The sequence below is a fragment of the Copadichromis virginalis genome, linkage group LG22 (genome assembly GCF_057382275.1).
Source record: "Copadichromis virginalis isolate Kocher_CV1m ecotype Utaka linkage group LG22, C_Virginalis_male_GT1.1, whole genome shotgun sequence".
NCBI lineage: Eukaryota > Metazoa > Chordata > Actinopteri > Cichliformes > Cichlidae > Copadichromis > Copadichromis virginalis.
Window position 1 is genome coordinate 30,088,220 of NC_140638.1, and position 20,224 is coordinate 30,108,443.

Below are 20,224 nucleotides of genomic sequence, written 5' to 3' on the forward strand. Positions count from 1 at the left end.
TTTGATGGTCGTTTTTTACCCTATTTGTAGATGTTAGACCACTGTTGACCTATAACAAACAGATCTGTAGTATCTGCACACATGTTGTCCAGAATGTGCTGATCTTATAACTTTACATGACACATGATGAATGAAAAAGACGCTAAATGTATTTCGGAGATCGTTGTCGTAGCACACCTCATGCTGTAACAGCACACCTGAGGAGAAAGTTGTGTGGAGCCCGGCGATATTTAAAAAAAAAAAAAATGTTGTTTACTGTTTACAGTATTACCAAATCATTGAATTTAGGTCTTCCGTGGCCACAGGTGTATAAAATCAAGCACCTAGACATGCACACGGCTTTGATTTGTGAAGGAATGGGTCCGTTTCAGGAGCTCAGTGAATACCAACATGGTACCGTGATAGGATGCCACCTGTGCAACCAGTCCAGTCGTGAAATTTTCTCACTACTAAATATTCCACGGTGAGCTTTTAGTGGTATTAAAACAAAGTGGAAGCGATTGGGAACGACAGTAGTTCAGCCTAAGCTCAACAACTCATAAACCCCGTGAAAAGCCTTCCCAGAAGACTTGAAGCTCTTATAGCTGCAAATTGTGAGCAGACCAATCATATTAAACTATGGATTAAGGGATACCACTTCTTTACATTTATTTAAATAAATAATAAATAATTTCCCCTAGGGATCAATAAAGTATTCTGATTTATGTTTCCTTATACATTTTATTGTTAAGGTGAGAGCAGCACACAATATCAATGAATCCTCATTATGTGATGTACCTGTAACACATGTGGGATCTACACACTCATCGACAAAACCTATTTTAAAAAATGACTCGCTTGGCGCACTCTGCTGGGATAAACTTGGCTTTAATAAGTAAGAAATGTTTTTGAAGCTGTCTTTCACTGACAAGTGTGGACAAATGCTGTACACAACATTCAGTAAGATAAGAAAATTAAATGCCATTAAAATGTAATTTAAAAAAAAATCAAAAACAGAACACAATACAATCAGTAAAAGAATCAACAAAAAGCCTGATTAAACAAAAAAGATTTTAGCTACTTTTAAAGAATCCACAGAGTCAGCTAAATAAATGTAATTGTAGAGGGACACTGTTACAAAGCCTTAGCGCCACAGACTGATAAGCTCTGCCCCCTTTACTCTTCATTTGTTTAAGATCTTTACACACACAAGTAACTCTGAGACAGCAGCTGCTATCAAAATGCTAAATATAGGTGGCGCTAATGTGCATTGGAGTGGTTGGCAAAAAAAAAAAAGAACACGAAGAAGAAGACCAACGCAGCCACAACAACGACAGCTAACCTTGCTATCGGTTAGCTAGCTTAAGTTAGTATCACACAAAATATGTCACGCTCAGTGTGAACAAGGGAGGAAACAATAAAGCTGCAAACTCAGATAACGTGACGGACATAGGTACGTCCACGCGTTACATTCACTGCTTGTGAAAACATTTGAAAAACGGTATCCTGTTACAATGCCATGCCAGCTACAAATGGGAACGTTAGCGTGCTGCTAAGGCAGCTAACATAACCGGCTTTTCCCATACATTTGCTATTCGAAGCTAGCTAAACTAAAGCTGAGCCTAACAACACGAGTGGATATCGCTGGTTAAGTTAAACCAGTTATCAGAATAAATGCTAATAACTGAAAAACAGAGAAAATGTAGCGCTGTTTTCGGGTATGTCATCAGCTAGCTAGCATTTGATCATTATGAAGCCTATTTAAGCGTACACTGACGTAATCTATAAAACGGCGCTCGGACTGTCTGTGCAGTTTTTGTGGGTAATTTTGTTTAACGTAGATACACACATACCTGTGTACCGATCGTTTTAGTGGTGAAGTGATGTCAGAGGTCTTGACGTGAGTGTTTTCACCTGTTAGATGCTGAGGGCAGCCTGCCACCATGTATGCCGTGTACAGACAAGCCCACACACCGACCTCAGTGGAGTTTTCTGTCTACTGCAATTTTATATCCAGTAAGGAGAAGAACCTGGTCGTAGCTGGAACGTCTCAACTGTTTGTTTACAGGATCATTCATGATGTGGAGGTAACTTTAACTCTAAGATTCCCCTTTTTCTTTGTGCCTTTTTTTTAACACAAGCATGAAAGGGCTTTTTGTGTTATTTCAGAGTACTTCAAAGGCTGACAAGTCATCTGGTATGTCAAAGAAAGCATCTCATTCAAATACAATTTTACTGTTGGTAAAAAAATGTTTGTTGTTTTGCTGAGTCTCAGCTTTTCTTGTGCAGATTCCAAATCTCGCAAAGAGAAGCTGGAGCAGGTGGCTTCCTTTTCTCTCTTTGGGAACATCATGTCTATGGCCAGTGTACAACTTGTTGGAGCCAGCAGAGATGCACTCCTTTTGAGTTTCAAAGATGCAAAGGTATTATAGAGCAAGCAGTGTGCTGCTTAAATAAACCATGCTGTTTACCCCTAGAATTGTTTCTCAGTGACCTTTGCCTGTGCTTTGTCTCTCACCAGCTGTCTGTGGTAGAGTATGATCCTGGGACACATGATCTTAAGACACTGTCTCTTCATTACTTTGAGGAGCCAGAGCTCAGAGTATGTAGCAACAAAAATAAACCTGAGTTTATGTTCATGTGTCAAAGTGACTCAACTGTGAATATAACTGTTCTTGTATTTTCAGGATGGCTTTGTACAGAATGTACATATTCCCATTGTCCGTGTAGATCCAGAGAATCGCTGTGCTGTAATGCTCGTTTATGGCACCAAACTCGTGGTGCTGCCATTCCGAAAGGACACGCTAACGGATGAACAAGAGAGCGGCGTTGGAGAAGGGTAAGCTATACATCCAATTATTAAAGTTGATTTGTTGCGCTCAGTTCCAGCTCAGTTGTTTTGATTTTTTTTTTTACTCTACTAGAGTAGCTTTGCGTGATGCAGTTCATAGAAAAAAAGGGACACCAGTATCTGAAATCATTAGATTATTTGCTAGGATCAATCAAAAGACAGAAATGAAACTTCTGAGAACCATGTCCATTCATACACTCAGTGCATGGGCTTTATCACAAGTTACTGCATAAGTGGGGGGCAGATAGAGGTGATCAAAGCCCAGGCTGCTTTCATAGTGACCTTCAGCTTGCCTCCAATTTTAGTATTTCTCAACTGTCGCTTGATAAAATCCATAAATTCTCCATGAAATTCAGTTTGGCTGAGCTTGTCAATTAAGGGCAGTAACTTTGTCTGCAAACTACTCAGCCAAAGGTTTGGCACTGTGGGTGGGTCCTGCTGGAAAAGGATCAGCATTTCCATAAAGCTTGTCAGCAGGTCGAAAGTTGAAGTGCATTAAAATTTGCTGGTAGAAAGTTAGGTTGACATTGCACTTGATAAAACACAGCGGACCAACAGCCATGAACACTGTCAGGTCACATTGCACCCAAATTGTCACAGACTGTAGAAATGTCACACTGGGCTTGACACACCTTGGAGTCCATGCCTCTGCACTCTTCTTCATGACTCTATAAGTTTGATTTCCAAATGAAAGGGAAATTTTACTTTCACCTGAGAAGAGGACAGTTGGACCAATGAGCAACAGTGCAGTTACTTACAACGTAACATGACTACACATCAGGTGGACACAACCCACAGTTACTGTGATTAACTGTTCACAGCTGTCCATCCCTCCTTTGCATTTTAAGCTACTTTCTCGCAACTGTTAGCAAATATTGTATCAATAATCATAAATGAGTAAGATAAAAACTGTTAAAAATAACCATAAAAATCACAACATCAATATAAGGAGTCACAATCAGCAGATTCCTGGAGAGAAATTGTACAAAGAAGTGGAAAAACTTGAAGGACAAATATTTTTGCCTCTGGAAAAAAAACTAACCACCACAAATAGTGAAGACTTTGTATTTATTTCTATCGTGACGGGCACTGTATGTAAAACACCTGGACACGACCACATGATAATTAACAGTTAATGCACCAGCACGCAACCAGAAATAAGGGCGGAGACATCAGCCTCTTATGTTACATAGTAGGCTCTTCAAACAGTGCAGAACAGTGCTTTGATCCAGCACTCTGAGAACAGCCAGCCTTTTCAGCAATGACACTCCTTCTCTGGAGGGTTTGTGGTTTTGTGTGAACTAGTTTGGGATGCACTGTATTCATAGTATTTGAATTGTAATTTAAATGAAATGGTTTGAATAATTTGAGATGATGTATTTCAGATTTTTAGGAGCTACAAGTCGTGTTCTTGAAACTTATAACAGAAACGCTTGACTTTACATGAGAACAGAATATATGAAACTTGTTTTTGAATTCAATTACAAAACAAAATGAACTTGTTTTACATCATGAATTTGATGAATGAGTATATAAAACAGAATAATAGAGAAAAGGATGTTAGATCCTCATAAACGTCTCTCTACTTGATGTTACCTAAACATGCTTTTTCTTTTAATGTTACTGCAGTTTTCAAACGAACGCTGTCTGTTTATCTCTTCTCCAGACCTAAATCCAGCTTCTTGCCCAGCTACATCATTGACGTCCGTGAACTAGATGAGAAGCTCCTCAACATCATTGACATGAAGTTCCTCCACGGCTACTACGAGCCCACGTTGCTCATTCTTTTTGAGCCCAACCAGACATGGCCTGGGTTAGTGCGAACAGATTCAGTTCTGTCAGGAGAAAGGAAAAAAAAATACGAAAATGAGTCGCCTAATATATGCTTGGTGTTCTGCCCAAGTCAAGTATGCATCTGGAAACACTGCATTGGCAACTTGGTATTAATTTGAGTTTCTAAGCAGCCACTTTTATCAGAATTGTCACTTCTCCTATATGCTTTTTTTCCCCAGGCGTGTGGCTGTCCGTCAGGACACTTGCAGCATTGTTGCAATCTCCCTCAACATCATGCAGAAGGTTCATCCTGTCATCTGGTCTCTCAGTAATCTGCCCTTTGATTGTACACAGGTCATGGCTGTCCCCAAACCCATCGGTGAGTTCTGAGGAAGCGTGTCAGTGCTCTGTTGGATATGAATTTGCATTAAGCGAGTGCTGATCACACTTGAAACGTTTGCAGGTGGTGTGGTGGTGTTTGCTGTGAATTCGCTGCTCTATCTGAACCAGAGCGTTCCTCCCTACGGAGTCTCGCTCAATTCTCAGACAAATGGGACCACAGCCTTTCCTCTGCGTAAGATTAATCATTTCAAACCCACGCCTGTACGTGTATCTCTGGGTATGCTGTGATGCTCACCACTCTATACCATGTCTCGGTTGTGCAGGTGTACAAGATGAAGTGAAGCTCACGCTGGACTGTTGTCAGTCTGACTTTATTGCTTACGACAAGATGGTGATCTCGCTGAAAGGAGGGGAGATGTGAGTTATTGTAACACTACCAGCAGCATGCATGCAAATGTTGATGACATTAAATTATTTCTTACTGGCTGCTGCTGTTTTGCAGTTACGTGTTGACACTGATAACTGACGGCATGAGGAGCGTGCGCGCTTTCCACTTTGACAAAGCTGCTGCCAGCGTCCTGACGACCTGCGTAAGTCCTGCCTCTGACTGTGAGCAGTGATGATCTGGTGATACAGGAGCTCTGTTTCTTAAACATACTCGTTCTGTCATGTTTCTGTGGACAGACACAGAGGACATGAGGGAGCAGGATTTGAGCAGGCAAACGTTGCTTTTTTTTATCCCTCTGCTCTAATTCAGAGGGTTATACCAACAGGAGAGAATCAAACCACTGTTAACCTTTAAACATACATCAGTGAAAAAGGTTTAGGCTATCATAATTACTGAACTTGGGTCAATGGATACCAGATGAACACTGACGTTTGCTGTCGTCCTGTTTACATTCAATGCTTTCTTTTTCCACCGACTCTTTCAGGTTGTTAACATCTTTAAAAATACAAAATGCAGGTCTTGCAATAGGGTTGGGGTTCTCCCCGGGTACTCTGGCTTCCTCCCACAGTCCAAAGACATGCAGTTAATAGGGATAGGTTAATTGGAAACACTAAATTGCCCATAGGTGTGAATGCGGGAGTCAATGTGAGTGCGAATGGTTGTCTCCTGTCTATGTGTTAGCCCCACGACAGACTGGCGACCTGAAAAGCATAAGCTGAAGTGCATGGATGGATGTCTTGCAATACAACAGTGAAAACCCACAATAATAGTTAGAAATGGTTAGGTGTCATCCTGGCCATCCTACTTGTTAGCTTATGGAAATGGAAATATGATCATTTCTTGACCAAAGGCTTAGGAGTAATTACTTGTTTTTCCATCCATGTCAGCTCTTAAATTTGCTTTAATATGACACTTAAATTGATCTTAAAAGCTTCGCTTGTAACTGTGGACCCCCTGAATGATGCAGCCAGTTATACTGTCGCCTTACATTACTCTTCTTCCTTAGATGGTGACCATGGAGCCCGGATACCTTTTCCTGGGTTCCCGCCTCGGAAACTCACTGCTCCTGAAGTACACAGAGAAACTGCAGGAGACGCCAGCGGAGGAAGGCAAAGAAAGGCAGGACAAAGAAAAAGACAAAGACAAACAAGTGAGCTGGTGCAAACTTAAATACAGCAATTCTTAGATTTGGTGCTAGTTTGAGCGTTGAATTTAGATATAGTATTTTCTAGTTTTTCTCACTGCGCTTGAAAGGTGATGTGTTTTATTTGACGTGTTGTCTCTTTTTTCTTTCTTTCTTTCTTTCTTTTAGGAGGAACCACCAAGCAAAAAGAAGCGAGTTGAATCCTCCACCAATTGGACCGGTACATTTCCTGTTTGACATGTGCACAATAGCAGCGTGTGTGAGAACTGCCAGTCTGTGTTATACTCGACTTCTTTGTTTTGTCAGATGAGGTGGATGAGATAGAAGTGTATGGAAGTGAGGCCCAGTCAGGCACTCAGCTGGCCACCTACTCCTTTGAGGTAAAAAGCTTAACTGCTAAGCTTAACTGTGGTGTAGATGTGCATAGAAGATGAGGAAGAGTCTTTTTCTGTCTTTCACAGGTGTGTGATAGCATACTGAACATTGGGCCTTGTGCAAATGCCTCCATGGGTGAACCTGCTTTCCTGTCCGAGGAGGTACAGACAGTTGAAACAGTCTTATATTAATGCTACAGTTAGCTGTTATGAATTGTCAGCTCAATTTTTTTTATTCCACTCACAGTTTCAGAGCAACCCTGAGCCTGACCTGGAAGTTGTAGTTTGCTCTGGCTTCGGCAAGAATGGTGCCCTGTCTGTGCTTCAGGTAAAACCTCCTTACTAGATCAGTCTCTCATTCATGATTTCTGGTACCGCACCGTCCTAAAACCTGTGGTCGCGAGGCCCGTCTGCCACAGGTCCAGTCACGGTGCTAAAGTCAAGTCTGGGTCTACCAGGGCTGCCTCAGAGATCGACGGAGTAGCCTGTAAACACCCCAGAAACAACAATCCTCAGCGCATAATTAAAACGCACACAGGGAAGCGTGTGTGAGTCACAACAGTAGAATCGTGTGTCTGTTTTTTCCCCCTTCTTTCATTTGTTAATTTGTTAAATTCTGTTCTCAGAGAAGCATCCGACCCCAAGTAGTCACTACGTTTGAGTTGCCAGGTTGTCACGACATGTGGACTGTGATCTCAAGTGACGTCAAAGAAGACAAAACAGTAAAGTGTTATTTTGTTATTTCTCTAATAAACATTGGAAATAAGTGCTGGCGACACCTTTTAAACTCACATGCTTGTTACGCCTCTCACAGGCTGCAAAAAGCGACGAGTCAGAGGATGGGGCTGAGGCTGAGACGGGTGATGATGGTGAAGAGGGAGAAAAGGACAAAGAGGAGGTGGAAAAGGAGGAAGAGGAGAAGAAGACGGAACCTTCCATGGAGGATGATGCGAAGAAGCATGGCTTCCTCATTCTGAGCAGAGAAGATTCAACAATGGTAAAAACATGTTAATCGATTTTGTTGTGATTGAAGTCGTGGTAAAAGACTGTAACCGATACTCTGCTGCTTTTCTTTGACAAGAAAGATTATTTAAAACATGGAACACAGACTGTATATAAAAGGTGGAAGTAGCTACAGTGATGCCACTCGTTAGTTTTGAACTCCTTTTGAAGCCTCAATGTTAGCGTTAGAAGCGGAAATCAAGCGCTTCAAATGAAATGATCATTTAACTTGTATGGGTGAATCACACAGATACCTGGTAACTTTTTATTAGTAACAAACTAATAAAAAACGAGAGCTTCACTCACTAAAACTGGAGCACAAACTTATTGGACAGATCGTTCCGGACAACAAGGCAAATTACATGTTAGACGAATCTGTTCAAATGCTCCAGAAGGCACCACAAGTGGTAAATGGCCTGCATTTGTATGTCCCTAAGGACCCCAAAGCGCTTTACACTACATTCAGTCATTCACCCATTCACACACACATTCACACACACAAGCACACACATAGCGAAGGTCCAGTTCACTGACTCCAATGAAAGGATCTTAGCATTAAGTAGACATGTATATCTGTGTGTCATGCACAGTTCATGGATGCAGCTTGCTAACCAAGCTTGATAGTGTTAGTTGATAGCTTAGCACTTACCCCTCTAAGCCAAGTAAACTGGCTTTTGGCTTTAAAATAAGAACAGCAGTAAACCAGAGCTTTCCAAAATATGGAAATCAAAACTGACGTGTTTATCCTCATATACAGTCTGTGGTAGTGACTATTAGAGGGAATTCAAAGTTTGGCTTTATTTTTCAGCGCCTGAAGGTGCTGCTTGATCTTGTAGACTGTTTATTATTTCATCTCTGCTTTTGAAGTTAGATGTAAGCATCTTTGCGTTTTCCTGAAGATCCTTCAAACAGGTCAGGAGATCATGGAGCTGGATACCAGTGGTTTTGCGACTCAGGGACCCACTGTGTATGCTGGGAACATTGGGGACAACAAGTACATCATTCAGGTCTCTCCCATGGGCCTTCGTCTGCTGGAAGGAGGTACAATTAGTTGGTTTATTTATTTTGTAACTTTTGTCCTTAGCTTTGAATAATTGCAGCTGGAAGCTGTTAAACAAAAACCTCATTAAATAAAGTAAAACAAGTTGTTGTGTTTTAAAAGCGTTACTTTAGTGTGTGTGTTTGTTTTGGTTCATCATTTGAGTGATACCTTTAACAATTTTTTTTTCTTTTTCTGTCAGTGAGACAGCTCCACTTCATCCCCGTGGACCTGGGTTCTCCCATAGTGCATTGCTCTGTGGCTGACCCATATGTGGTTATCATGACTGCTGAGGGAGTGGTCACCATGTTTGTGCTGAAGTCTGACTCGTACATGGGGAAGATGCACCGACTGGCACTGCAGAAACCACAGATTCCCAGCGTGAGTGACCGGTGTTCACAAAAACAAACACCCCCCCCTGCTGGCCACAGTGAGGCTCACCCAGCAGAGTTGGCCGACTCAGTTTCACTTCTTTAATATTGGCAGCGTTCATGACGGTCTTTCTCTTATGGAAACTGGATTTGCAAAACGCTCTTATGTGGTTCTCAGCACTATTAACCTTGGTTAAACTGGTTTCTGATTTAACAGCAATCTCGTGTCATCACACTGTGCGCCTACCGAGATGTGAGCGGAATGTTTACAACAGAAAACAAAGTGAGCTGCTCCATCAAAGAGGACACCATCAGGAGTCAGTCTGAAGCAGAGACCATCATCCATGACATGAGGTAAGAGTTCAGTTCGCCTCCTCACTGACGCCTTCAGCCAGTCTTCACACTGCTGACTGTTATTAAATGCGTGTGCAGCAACACAGTGGATGACGAGGAGGAAATGCTGTACGGAGACTCGAATGCGAGTGCAACGCCTGCCAAGGAAGATATGAACCGCAGCTTTGTGGCACCGGCAACGTCTGGGAGCGAGGCGACCTCGAGCAAAGCAGAGCCAACCCATTGGTGCATGATCATCAGGGAGAATGGAGTGATGGAGGTATGGTGATAGTTGTTTACTGGAATCTACTGAATGCTGATTCACCATTTATTCTATTTACAATGGAAAACAAACACGTAAGATGCTTTTAGAACTTTCACAAGAGAGATGTAATTTAAAGTCACATTTAAAAGCGTGTATTTCTTTTTGATGTTTTTTTTTTTTTTTTTTTAAGTAATGATCAATGCACTGGGTAAAACGTCTGCACTCAGCTGGGGAGGGTTCATTTTCTCTGAAGTGGGATTGTATCAGGTCCTTGTGGACAGTCTGTGCGTTCCCTACAGTACCGACCTGCACACAAACTAAAGCCATTTTCTGCTGTGGACACAATCAGCAGCACACTGATTGTAAACACCTAAAAGAATCAATAAGGTTTCAAGTGTTTGCTATCTTAGAACATTTTCACCACTTCTGCTGGCATCAGAAAGCTCCTTCAGACAATGAAGTGAAGCCGTCACACTCCACTAGAAACTTCATTTACTGCGCCCTCGGTCAGTTTGTGTTATTTTGTGACTGCAGTTGTTTAGTGTACATTCAAACTAATAAAACTGCACAGTCACACAGACTAGACTGAATATTTTTCACTTTTTTTTCCTCAAAGACGTCTGGATGCTTTGAAGAAGATAAGTTTTTATTTACAGTGTTTCCTCATGTTACAAACAGAGGGAGAGTGGGAGAGCTTCAAACACTGGCAAGACTTTTCTGAGGGAACTCTTAACAGTATGAACACTTTGGAAAAAGGTAGAAAACTCCATGTCACTAAGCCCTAATTGGCGCTAAAGGAGAATATCAAACCACCTCAGGTTTTAGCTATTTATTTTAGCTCATTAGTTTAACCACAATCTCATCACACTCTGTCACATGGATCAAGAAATGTTTGATTGAGAAATCTGAGTTCAGTCTTCATCTAAACCAGTGAATAATCAGCTTCGGGGCAGCCTTTTAAAGCCCCCCTCCACAGTTGGTTCTGATTGTTTACATAACTTGCTCTTTCTGTTGGTTTTCTTGAGGTGAGAGGTAATTGGACTAATGGCTGCATCTTCCTTTGTCAGTGATTTTTATGCAGTTAAAAGACTCTTGGCCTCAGCTAAGCTGTTATTGGTAATATGAGTGTTTGATCTTTCAGTATGTTGAAACTGTGTACTGCACACTGTTAAATCAGACATAATTAGCAATTTCCAAATTAGTTTGGTTAAAGTGATCTGTGTTATTCTACTCCCAAGCAAACATTGTTTTCCTGGGAAAAAGGATTTATCAGGTGCTGTTGGAGGGGAAGAAATAAGCTAGCAAGCTGCTTAAAAAATCAAAAGCTAAAAAGCAGGGAGGTTTTAGAGGGTTTGAAGTTGACATGATGCTCTGCAGCTTCTAGGTATTGCTGGCTACTTTAGAAACTAGAGGAACAGTAATGTATTTCATACGTTTTATGCAGCGAAGCACGAAGGTATATTGTTTTCAGTGAAAGTACATTTCACTTTAGTTTAGTAGTTGTGACACTTGATGGACAAAAAGCAGCCAGCACTGTGTCTGAGATGCTACTTTCACAACAAAGTAAACAATGTTTTTGGAAAGTTTCAGTTGTTTCCAAAGAGCTGTGACTCTGAGCTGATGGAGACTCATTTCCGATGCATGATATAATTCTGAGGTGTTGTAGTGCACAGCTTGATTTTATTTTAAATTAGCTTAAAGGTGTGCTACACTTTGTAATCTTAACACAGTTGTACAACTCTAGCATGACTTTGAAGAAACACACAAGAGACTTATTATTTAATCACTTAACACAGCGGTCCCCGACCTTTTTGCGCCACGGACCGGTTTATGCCCGACAATATTTTCACGGACCGGCCTTTAAGGTGTCGCGAATAAATACAACAAAATAAAACTAGTACTGGCACAGAAAAAAAGAAGATTTATTCATAACACACGTGAAAAGACCCAGGAAAACCGAGTTAACGATAAAAACAATAACAAAATAACGCTGAAAACCGATAAAAACCCTGAAAACCAGACATTTCAGACCTGAGCCTCAACTCTTGTGGCCTGGTACCAAACGACTCATGGACCGGTACCGGTCCGAGGCCCGGGGCTTGGGGACCGCTGACTTAACAGATTGATCTGTGGTTCACAGCCAGTTTTTTCCTGGATGTTGACTTGCAGTTTGTTACAGTTTGTGTGAACATACAATAAAACTGAACTTGAAAATAACACATGATCAGTATGTACAGTAAAGAATCAGAAGAACATTAGGGCTTATTTCTGCATTCACTCATTTTGACTGCTGGTTATTTGAACAGATTTATCAGCTGCCAGACTGGCGCTTGGTGTTCCTGGTGAAGAACTTCCCAGTGGGCCAAAGGGTGCTGGTGGACAGTTCCTCTGGCCAATCGGCAACACAGGGGGAGGGTAAAAAAGAAGAAGTCACCCGTCAAGGAGAGATTCCATTAGTCAAAGAAGTGGCTTTGGTTTCACTTGGCAACAATCACAGTAAACCATATTTGCTGGTGAGTTTTTACAGTTTTCAGTGCTAAGGTCAGATGTTGTGTTGGAAAACTCTTCTCCACCTCCCAACACTCTACAGTCACTTCTGCTGTGTCATATTAATCATTCACCAGATGTAACAAACCATAGTAAAAAACAACAACTACATTTTCATTGTTTTCTAGGTCCACGTTGAACAAGAGCTTCTGATCTATGAAGCGTTCCAGTATGATCAACAACAGCCACAAAACAACCTGAAAGTCCGCTTCAAAAAAGTGTGTGCACTGATAAAATTAAATCAAGTCAGCTTAGGTGACGCCTCATTAACCGTGTCACCGGACTCTCCACAGGTACCCCACAACATTAACTTCAGGGAAAAGAAATCCAAGCTCAAGAAAGATAAGAAAGCAGAGAGCAGTGCCACCGAGGAAAATTCTGGCGTGAAAGGTCGGATTGCCAGGTTCAGATACTTTGAGGACATCTCTGGATACTCAGGAGTAAGAATGCCTTTGTTAAGAACTAATTATAGACCTTTGTTATTCAAGAAACAGCCCTGCAACCAGGAGTCTTTTTGTGTCTTTGCTATCCCAGGTATTTATCTGCGGCCCGTCTCCTCACTGGATGTTGGTCACGTCTCGTGGAGCGTTGAGGCTTCACCCAATGACCATTGATGGCTCCATTGAGTCTTTCTCCCCCTTCCATAATATCAACTGCCCCAAAGGTTTTCTGTACTTTAACAAACAGGTACAAGAACTGTTTGTTTTATTTTATTGTTATACTTTACTAGACTGCACTGAGCTGGTTTTTATTATGAAATCGGTAGACAAATTACGACGTGCAGACATTTTTGTCCTCAGAGCTTTATGAATATAAACGTGGAGGTCCTGAAGAGTTTAGAAATTCAGTGTTTTTTTGCACACGTTAAGAAAAGAGACCACAGAGGAAGGAGCGTAATTATTCTGGAACAGCACCAGGTTTAATTGTCTCAGCTGAGAAAGTGTTTGAAGATCACTAAAGCAAGCCAGAAGTGACATTACAGGAAGTAAACAAACCAAATCAGATCCTTGAGGCTTTTCTGTGTGTGTGCTCTCTCACAGGGCGAGCTAAGGATCAGCGTTTTGCCCACGTATCTGTCCTACGACGCCCCGTGGCCAGTCAGAAAAATCCCTCTGAGGTGCACCGTCCACTATGTCTCCTACCACGTGGAATCCAAGGCAAGGCTCTTCTCGCTAAGCCCTCACAGCACCAAAGGCGCTGAAGCCTCGACACACATTTGAGGCGAAACACATTCCCCGGACTCAAACACATCCACTCGGATAACACGATGCAAAATAAAAGCATATTGATCGAGGAGATGAAAGGCTTCTGGCCTTGAAATTTTTCTTACTGGAAAAGAAAAAAAATCAATGCAGGGTGACTTTGAAGGGATTAAGTCTTTGATGTGAACCTTTTTTTTAGTGGGATTTTGTATTTTTTCCTTTCAGGTGTATGCTGTGTGCACCAGTGTGAAAGAACCATGCACACGCATTCCGAGGATGACAGGAGAGGAGAAGGAATACGAAGTCATAGAACGAGGTCAGTGTTTCGGAGACCGTCTCTAAAGCACCTTCTGTTGTTTAAATGTGCTGTAGAAATAAAACAGACTTGACAGTCAACACAAAAAGATTATTATATAGAGATTTAATAAATAATATTAATAATTGTTTATTTAGCACAGTTCAACTCAGAGGATAGAAACAAAGTATCGATGCTATTGGACTGGTAGCTATCCAGTCCCAGCACCTGCGTTGGTATTGATATTATCAATGTATGAAAGTAGTGATCAGCCTTTCCAGCAAAAATGTTATTCACTGATCACTTGACAGCCTTTATTCAAAGAATATAGATTCAGTACATACAGAATATTTGACCTTAGATTAGATTAATTGCTGTTTAAATACAGGGAGGTTCTATTTATCGGTTACTTCAGGGGATCATTTAGAAGTATTTGACAAACTACTTTTAGTTGGCTATTTGAGCTTTTTAAATCTGATCTGTCTTTGGCTGATTTGTTTCCATGTGAATAGAGAGCATTGATGTTTCTCCTCTTGCCCCCTGCAGATGAACGCTACATTCATCCGCAGCAGGAGAAGTTCTCAATCCAGCTCATCTCTCCAGTGAGCTGGGAGGCCATTCCCAACACACGGTAAAAGCTTTTTATTGCACTGCTTTAAAGAGCCATAGTGCAGTTTGTGAAATCAATAGAAATGCTTCGTTTTAATAGATACTGGGCAGCCATGGAGAAAGTGGTCCAGCCCAGATTGTGCCAGTTTTATTTTCTCATTTTCCCTGCCCTGAGCTGTTCCACTGGAGACTGTGGGAGAAGTGTGGGCTTTAATTGAAAGTCTTGGGCCATTTATCCAAGTTGTTGTAGACTATAAATTTAGTCTCACGTGGCTGCTTACCTTCATCAGTTGAAAATATTGAGTGGTTTATCCAAGTCCCTGTTCATTAACTACTCTGCATTATTATTAGCGCTCCTCTGAGTGCTTCTCTGTCAGCAGCTGAACGATGCATTATGTAAGCCGGGCCCAGTCTTCTTAAGCAGCATATTTTGGGGCACTGAGCTTTTGTATTCCTGTGTTTGATGTTGAAGTGCATTTCCATTCAGGATCATTTGATCTGTTATTGTGAAGCAGGGACAGCTGAGGCTTTCTGCCAGTTTAAAGTCTTCAGATTAGGAAACATTTTTAGTTGAACGAACTGTTTTAGATGCACTCAGAAAGTATCTTCAAATGCTGTGTCTAAAGAGCAGCTGCTTTACTGCAAGTTACTGTAATGTAACTTTTTTGAGCGCTTTGATCACACTTCACTTGCATAAGAGCGTGACCTCTTCAAAGGACGATGGAGAACTTAGTTACAGGCAGATAACTCAGACTAGTGAGCTAGTGTTTCCCTGGTTTAAGCCCGGGAGAACAGTTTTAGTATTTTAGTTTCATGCTGCTGCTTTAGGTCTGCTTTCTTTCGCTTTGCTCAAATCGCCCACTTTAAAAAGTTCACCTTCCTTTTCCCCAAGTCATTATCAAAAAAAAAGTTCAGGTTTGACTTTTAGTGAACTAAAGGTCTGCTTGATGGTGCAATATAGTATGTTTATTTTCTCTTCAGAATTTATATTGATTCAACTTTCCGCTCATGCTTTTCCCCTGGGCCTCCATGCCCCACCAATGTGACCCACCTCACAGTTTGAGATCCCCTGTTCTTTGTATCCCTCTCTGTATATGATTTATACAATAAAAATCAATCACCCGTAGTGCACACTTGGGTGTTTTTCCCCACTCAAAGCCCCCCCAGCGTTGCTTCGATCGTCACAAAATCACCCAGAGAAAAAAATCGTCTCACACTGGCTGCTCGACCATATGTACCTGATTGATGATTTCCTGCTGAGCTGGCAGTCTTTCTAGCACCTTCTCCATATTGACATATAATCTATACAGCCATATAAATCCCAATAATCTATGACCGGACGATGCTGTATCATAGATAGATGGTTGCTAACAGGAGTGAATGGTTGTGATGTCTGTCTCCATAAAGGATTGACCTGGAGGAGTGGGAACACGTCACGTGCATGAAGACGGTGGCACTGAGGAGTCAGGAGACTGTGTCTGGACTGAAGGGTTACATCGCAGCAGGAACGTGTCTGATGCAGGGGGAGGAGGTCACCTGCAGGGGCCGGGTGAGCTGGAAATGAAACATTATTTAGTCTCTTCCTCCCACATGTCACCTCGTAACAAAACTGCTTTGTTAACTTCCATTAAATTTGTTTTTTGTTTTTCAATTTTGTCTCACCTTCAGATTCTGATCCTGGATGTGATTGAAGTGGTGCCGGAGCCCGGCCAGCCCCTCACCAAGAACAAGTTTAAAGTGCTCTATGAGAAGGAGCAGAAGGGACCGGTGACTGCTCTGTGTCACTGTAACGGATACCTGGTGTCAGCCATCGGCCAGAAGGTCTGAAAAACACTCATGACATGGCTGCATATAGCGACACCAGTGCTCCGTCACACTGGGTCTGGTTATTGAACAGTACTCAAACATTTACCTGGTCAGAGGAGTCCTAGCCTGCTTTCTAATCCAGCCTCTACACACCATCCCACTCAGTGAAAAGGGTCACACTGTAGGGTCTTTAATGGATCAGTTGTCCACCATTAAAATTTAGTACTTTTAAAAGTTTGTTATTGCTGTATATTAGGGATGCACCGATACCACTTTTTTGGAAACGAGTACGAGTACTTGCATTTCAGTACTCGCCAATACCGATACCGAGTACTTAATAAAAACATGATTTAAATTTACAGGTAACAGCTTTAGTCCTATAATTTAACAAAAAAAAAACAAGGGACTGGTTTGGAATTAAGAACATTTATTTAAAATGAAAAGCATGTTGCATGCAACATATTACAGAATAAATAATTATGAAAAATAAATTTAAACAGTGACAGTGCAACTCAAGTATTTTTTTCAGTTTGTTGTAAACTCTGCCGCTTTGGACAACACAAGGGGCATTAATAAACATCTTTGCTATTTAATGCACAATATTTGAATAAACTAACAACATCCACCAAAATAGAACTGTGGCAGTCAGTGCAACTGAGGTAGGTATTAACATCAAGTCTAAGATGACTCACTTAAAGGAGAGAAAAAGTGAGTGGCAGGGTTTTTGTTTTTTTTAAGAAAAGTAGCTTTTCTGCATTATCAGCAGTCAGACTGTTTCTGTTTTCATCTATAATGTGTGACACTGAGCTAAAAAGCCTTTCACTTTCCACACTGCTACATGGGGCTGAGAGGTATTTACTCGTCTGTTTCTCTGTTTAGAAGTCTCACAAGCACAGTCACAGCTGGGATGACATCAGAGGCTAGTGCGTCGTAGCTGCTCACTTTTTTAGTTAGTTCCTCAAAGGGGGCGAGGATGGCAACAGTCGTCTCCATAAGAGCCCATTGGTGAGCGGTGAGATAGTCAGGGAGTTCATGCTCGGACACCCCCAGCACTCGCTTTTGCTCAATGAGGGACTGGAGCATGTAATACGTGCTGTTTCTTTTCGCGTCTTCGTTCACTTTGAAATAGTTCCACATGGCTGACTTGTCTCGCCTGCCCTTCTCTCAGCTCTGAGCTGCAGCCGGGGCCTGGGGGCGGGCACTCGGGGCCTGGGGGCGGGCACTCGGCGCCTGGGGGCGGGCACTCGGCGCCTGTGATTAACCCCTTACCTGCCGCTCAAACATAGACAAGTCTCAGACCGTGGTATCGGTCCCCGGTATCGGGGGACTTTTAACGAGTACGAGTACTTTAGAAAATGTGGTATCGAGGCCGATACCCGATACCGGTATCGGTGCATCCCTACTGTATATTTTAGAAAATGTTGCACAATCAGTCAGATAGTGAAATCTGACTGATTGTGCCCGGTTGCCTCTCATCTGAACTCACTTATTATTAAGCCACTGAATTTTTTGTCAGGATGCTCGCTGGAGTTTAAATGACCTTTAATGTTTCATTTTTGAAATTCTGCGATAATCACCCGAAGAGGTGAGTCGCCCGCAAAAACAAATGGTATAACTTCCTCTTTCAGATCTTCCTGTGGGTCCTGAAGGACAATGATCTGACGGGTATGGCCTTCATCGACACGCAGCTCTACATCCACCAGATGTTCAGCATCAAGAATTTCATCCTGGCTGCTGACTTGATGAAGAGCATCTCGTTACTGCGCTACCAGGAGGAGAGCAAGACGCTGTCTCTTGTCAGCAGGGTGAGGAGGAAACGCCACGACACGACTCAATGGGTGGAGCCTGTCCCAGACTCAAACATCTGTCATTTCAAGTATTCCCAAATGAAGTCAGGGTCGTAAACAGTCAGGAAAGATGTGCTGTATGAGAGTGTAAATCAGGATTAAGTAACCGTGGCTACAGCACACAGTGGAGGGTGTACTGATGAAGATCTGTGAGTGATTACTGATGTCTTTCAGCCAGGTTCATCTTGACGAGAGCAGCTCTGGCAGCAGGGGATGATTCAGGGCCCTGTAGCCTTCTCTGTTGGGTTTTAACTCTTTTCTTATTGTTTTGGCAACAGGATGCAAAGCCTTTAGAAGTCTACAGCATCGAATTCATGGTGGATAACAACCAGCTTGGATTCTTGGGTAACGTCTGGAATAATCTTTATTTTACAAAAACAATCAACAACAACAAAGAAACTTTAATGATCAAATCGTTTTCTCACAAAGCTTTTCTGTTCTCTTGCTTCCAGTGTCGGATCGAGACAAGAACCTCTATGTTTACATGTATTTGCCTGAAGGTACGTGCTGTCGATGTTTTGTAACTTAATTTAAAATTACACAGTCCTTGTTAAGTGCTCCGTGTGTGTGTGTTGCAGCTAAAGAGAGCTTTGGAGGAATGCGCCTGCTGAGGCGAGCGGACTTCAACGCCGGAGCTAACATCAACACTTTTTGGCGGATGCCGTGCAGAGGGGCGCTGGACGCTAGCAGCAAAAAGGCTCTAACCTGGGACAACAAGCACATCACGTGGTTCGGTGGGTAGCACAAGGCTTTACCGGGAGAATCAAAACTCATACCAACAAATATTCCTTTTACTAACTGAACTAAGCTGATGTTACCGAATCACATTCAGTCACAACATTGCAAATGTGCTGTGAGCCAAAGATATTCAATTTAATTCATATCAGTTTTATTTATGTAGCGCCAAATCACAACAACAGTCGCCTCAAGGCGCTTTACATTGTACAGTAGATCGTACAATAATAGATAGAGGAAAACCCAACATTCATATGACCCCCTATGAGCAAGCACTTTGGCAACACTGGGAAGGAAAAACTCCCCTCCAGCAGAACCAGGCTCAGGGAGGGGCGGGGCCATCTGCTACGACCGGTTGGGGTGAGAGGATATGAAAGTAAATTAAAACACGAAATTTGATGTAACTGAAAATAAACTGTAAACGATGTATTTTAAAACTAAACTAAAAGTTCTTGTTAAAAATGAGTTTTTCCCTCCCACTGTCACCAAAGCACTTGCTCAGAGTCTTTACGTTACAATATAAAGTGAGGCGATTGTCGTTACTGATTTATGCTGATTTTATTTTGTGAACTTATCACAATCGCCAAATCACAACCAGTATGAATCACATGGTAATGAGAAGCTTCAGTTCCCTATATGAACTAATCATGTTCCCACAGCAACCCTGGATGGAGGCATCGGCCTGCTCCTCCCCATGCAGGAGAAGACTTACCGCCGTCTGCTGATGTTGCAAAATGCGCTCACCACCATGCTGCCTCATCACGCGGGTCTGAACCCAAAAGCCTTCAGGTTAGCAGCACTGCAGCTTTCTGACATGAATTATGAAACGTTACAGTTCAGGATGCTGATGTGAGTGACGTGTTTGTCTATGGTATCCAGAATGCTGCACAGCGACAGGCGGAGCCTTCAGAATCCCGTGAAGAACATCCTGGATGGAGAGCTTCTCAACAAGTACCTGTACCTCAGCACGATGGAGCGCAGCGAGCTGGCCAAGAAGATCGGGACGACTCAGGACATCGTGAGTGCACAGAACAGCAGACCGGAGCTTCCCGTTAGCTCAGCTCTTCGCTCATTTAATTTCCTTCTCCCTGCAGATCCTGGATGACCTTCTGGAGATCGACAGAGTAACGGCTCATTTCTGAACGCCACATTCCTGCTTCTTCTTCACTGAGTTGTTTTATAGTGAACAGAAGACTTTTTGTTATGGAAACTTTGATTTGTTTTCTTAGAATATTTTGTATAAAAGAGGGAAAAAAACAAAC

The 20,224-nt window shown here is 42.2% G+C and overlaps 1 protein-coding gene across 1 annotated transcript; it reads left to right on the top strand.

Annotated features, from left to right (window-relative positions):
* The first annotated feature begins 1,268 nt into the window (after window positions 1–1,268).
* Window positions 1,269–20,223, top strand: cpsf1 (cleavage and polyadenylation specific factor 1). The gene is made up of 38 exons (XM_085445092.1): window positions 1,269–1,432; window positions 1,901–2,066; window positions 2,149–2,176; window positions 2,269–2,402; window positions 2,501–2,581; window positions 2,667–2,818; window positions 4,497–4,643; window positions 4,843–4,982; window positions 5,067–5,177; window positions 5,269–5,362; window positions 5,448–5,535; window positions 6,400–6,543; window positions 6,706–6,757; window positions 6,844–6,917; window positions 6,999–7,073; window positions 7,159–7,239; window positions 7,538–7,633; window positions 7,726–7,908; window positions 8,813–8,954; window positions 9,155–9,333; window positions 9,541–9,677; window positions 9,756–9,936; window positions 12,228–12,434; window positions 12,597–12,686; window positions 12,762–12,908; window positions 13,003–13,155; window positions 13,509–13,625; window positions 13,896–13,986; window positions 14,512–14,596; window positions 15,982–16,123; window positions 16,243–16,395; window positions 18,009–18,185; window positions 18,506–18,572; window positions 18,680–18,727; window positions 18,806–18,961; window positions 19,622–19,751; window positions 19,842–19,980; window positions 20,057–20,223. Exons 2-38 carry the CDS (start codon window positions 1,923–1,925, stop codon window positions 20,102–20,104), a joined length of 4,413 nt encoding a protein of 1,470 aa, XP_085301218.1. The 5' UTR covers window positions 1,269–1,432; window positions 1,901–1,922; the 3' UTR covers window positions 20,105–20,223.
* Window position 20,224: the final 1 nt, after the last annotated feature.

Coding starts and splice junctions, on each gene's coding strand:
- cpsf1 (XM_085445092.1), top strand. CDS start 1,923: ATGTATGCCGTGTACAGACAAGCCCACACACCGACCTCAGTGGAGTTT. Junction 6,918..6,998: donor TGGCCACCTACTCCTTTGAG/GTAAAAAGCTTA, acceptor TGTCTTTCACAG/GTGTGTGATAGCATACTGAA. Junction 13,156..13,508: donor TTCTGTACTTTAACAAACAG/GTACAAGAACTG, acceptor GCTCTCTCACAG/GGCGAGCTAAGGATCAGCGT.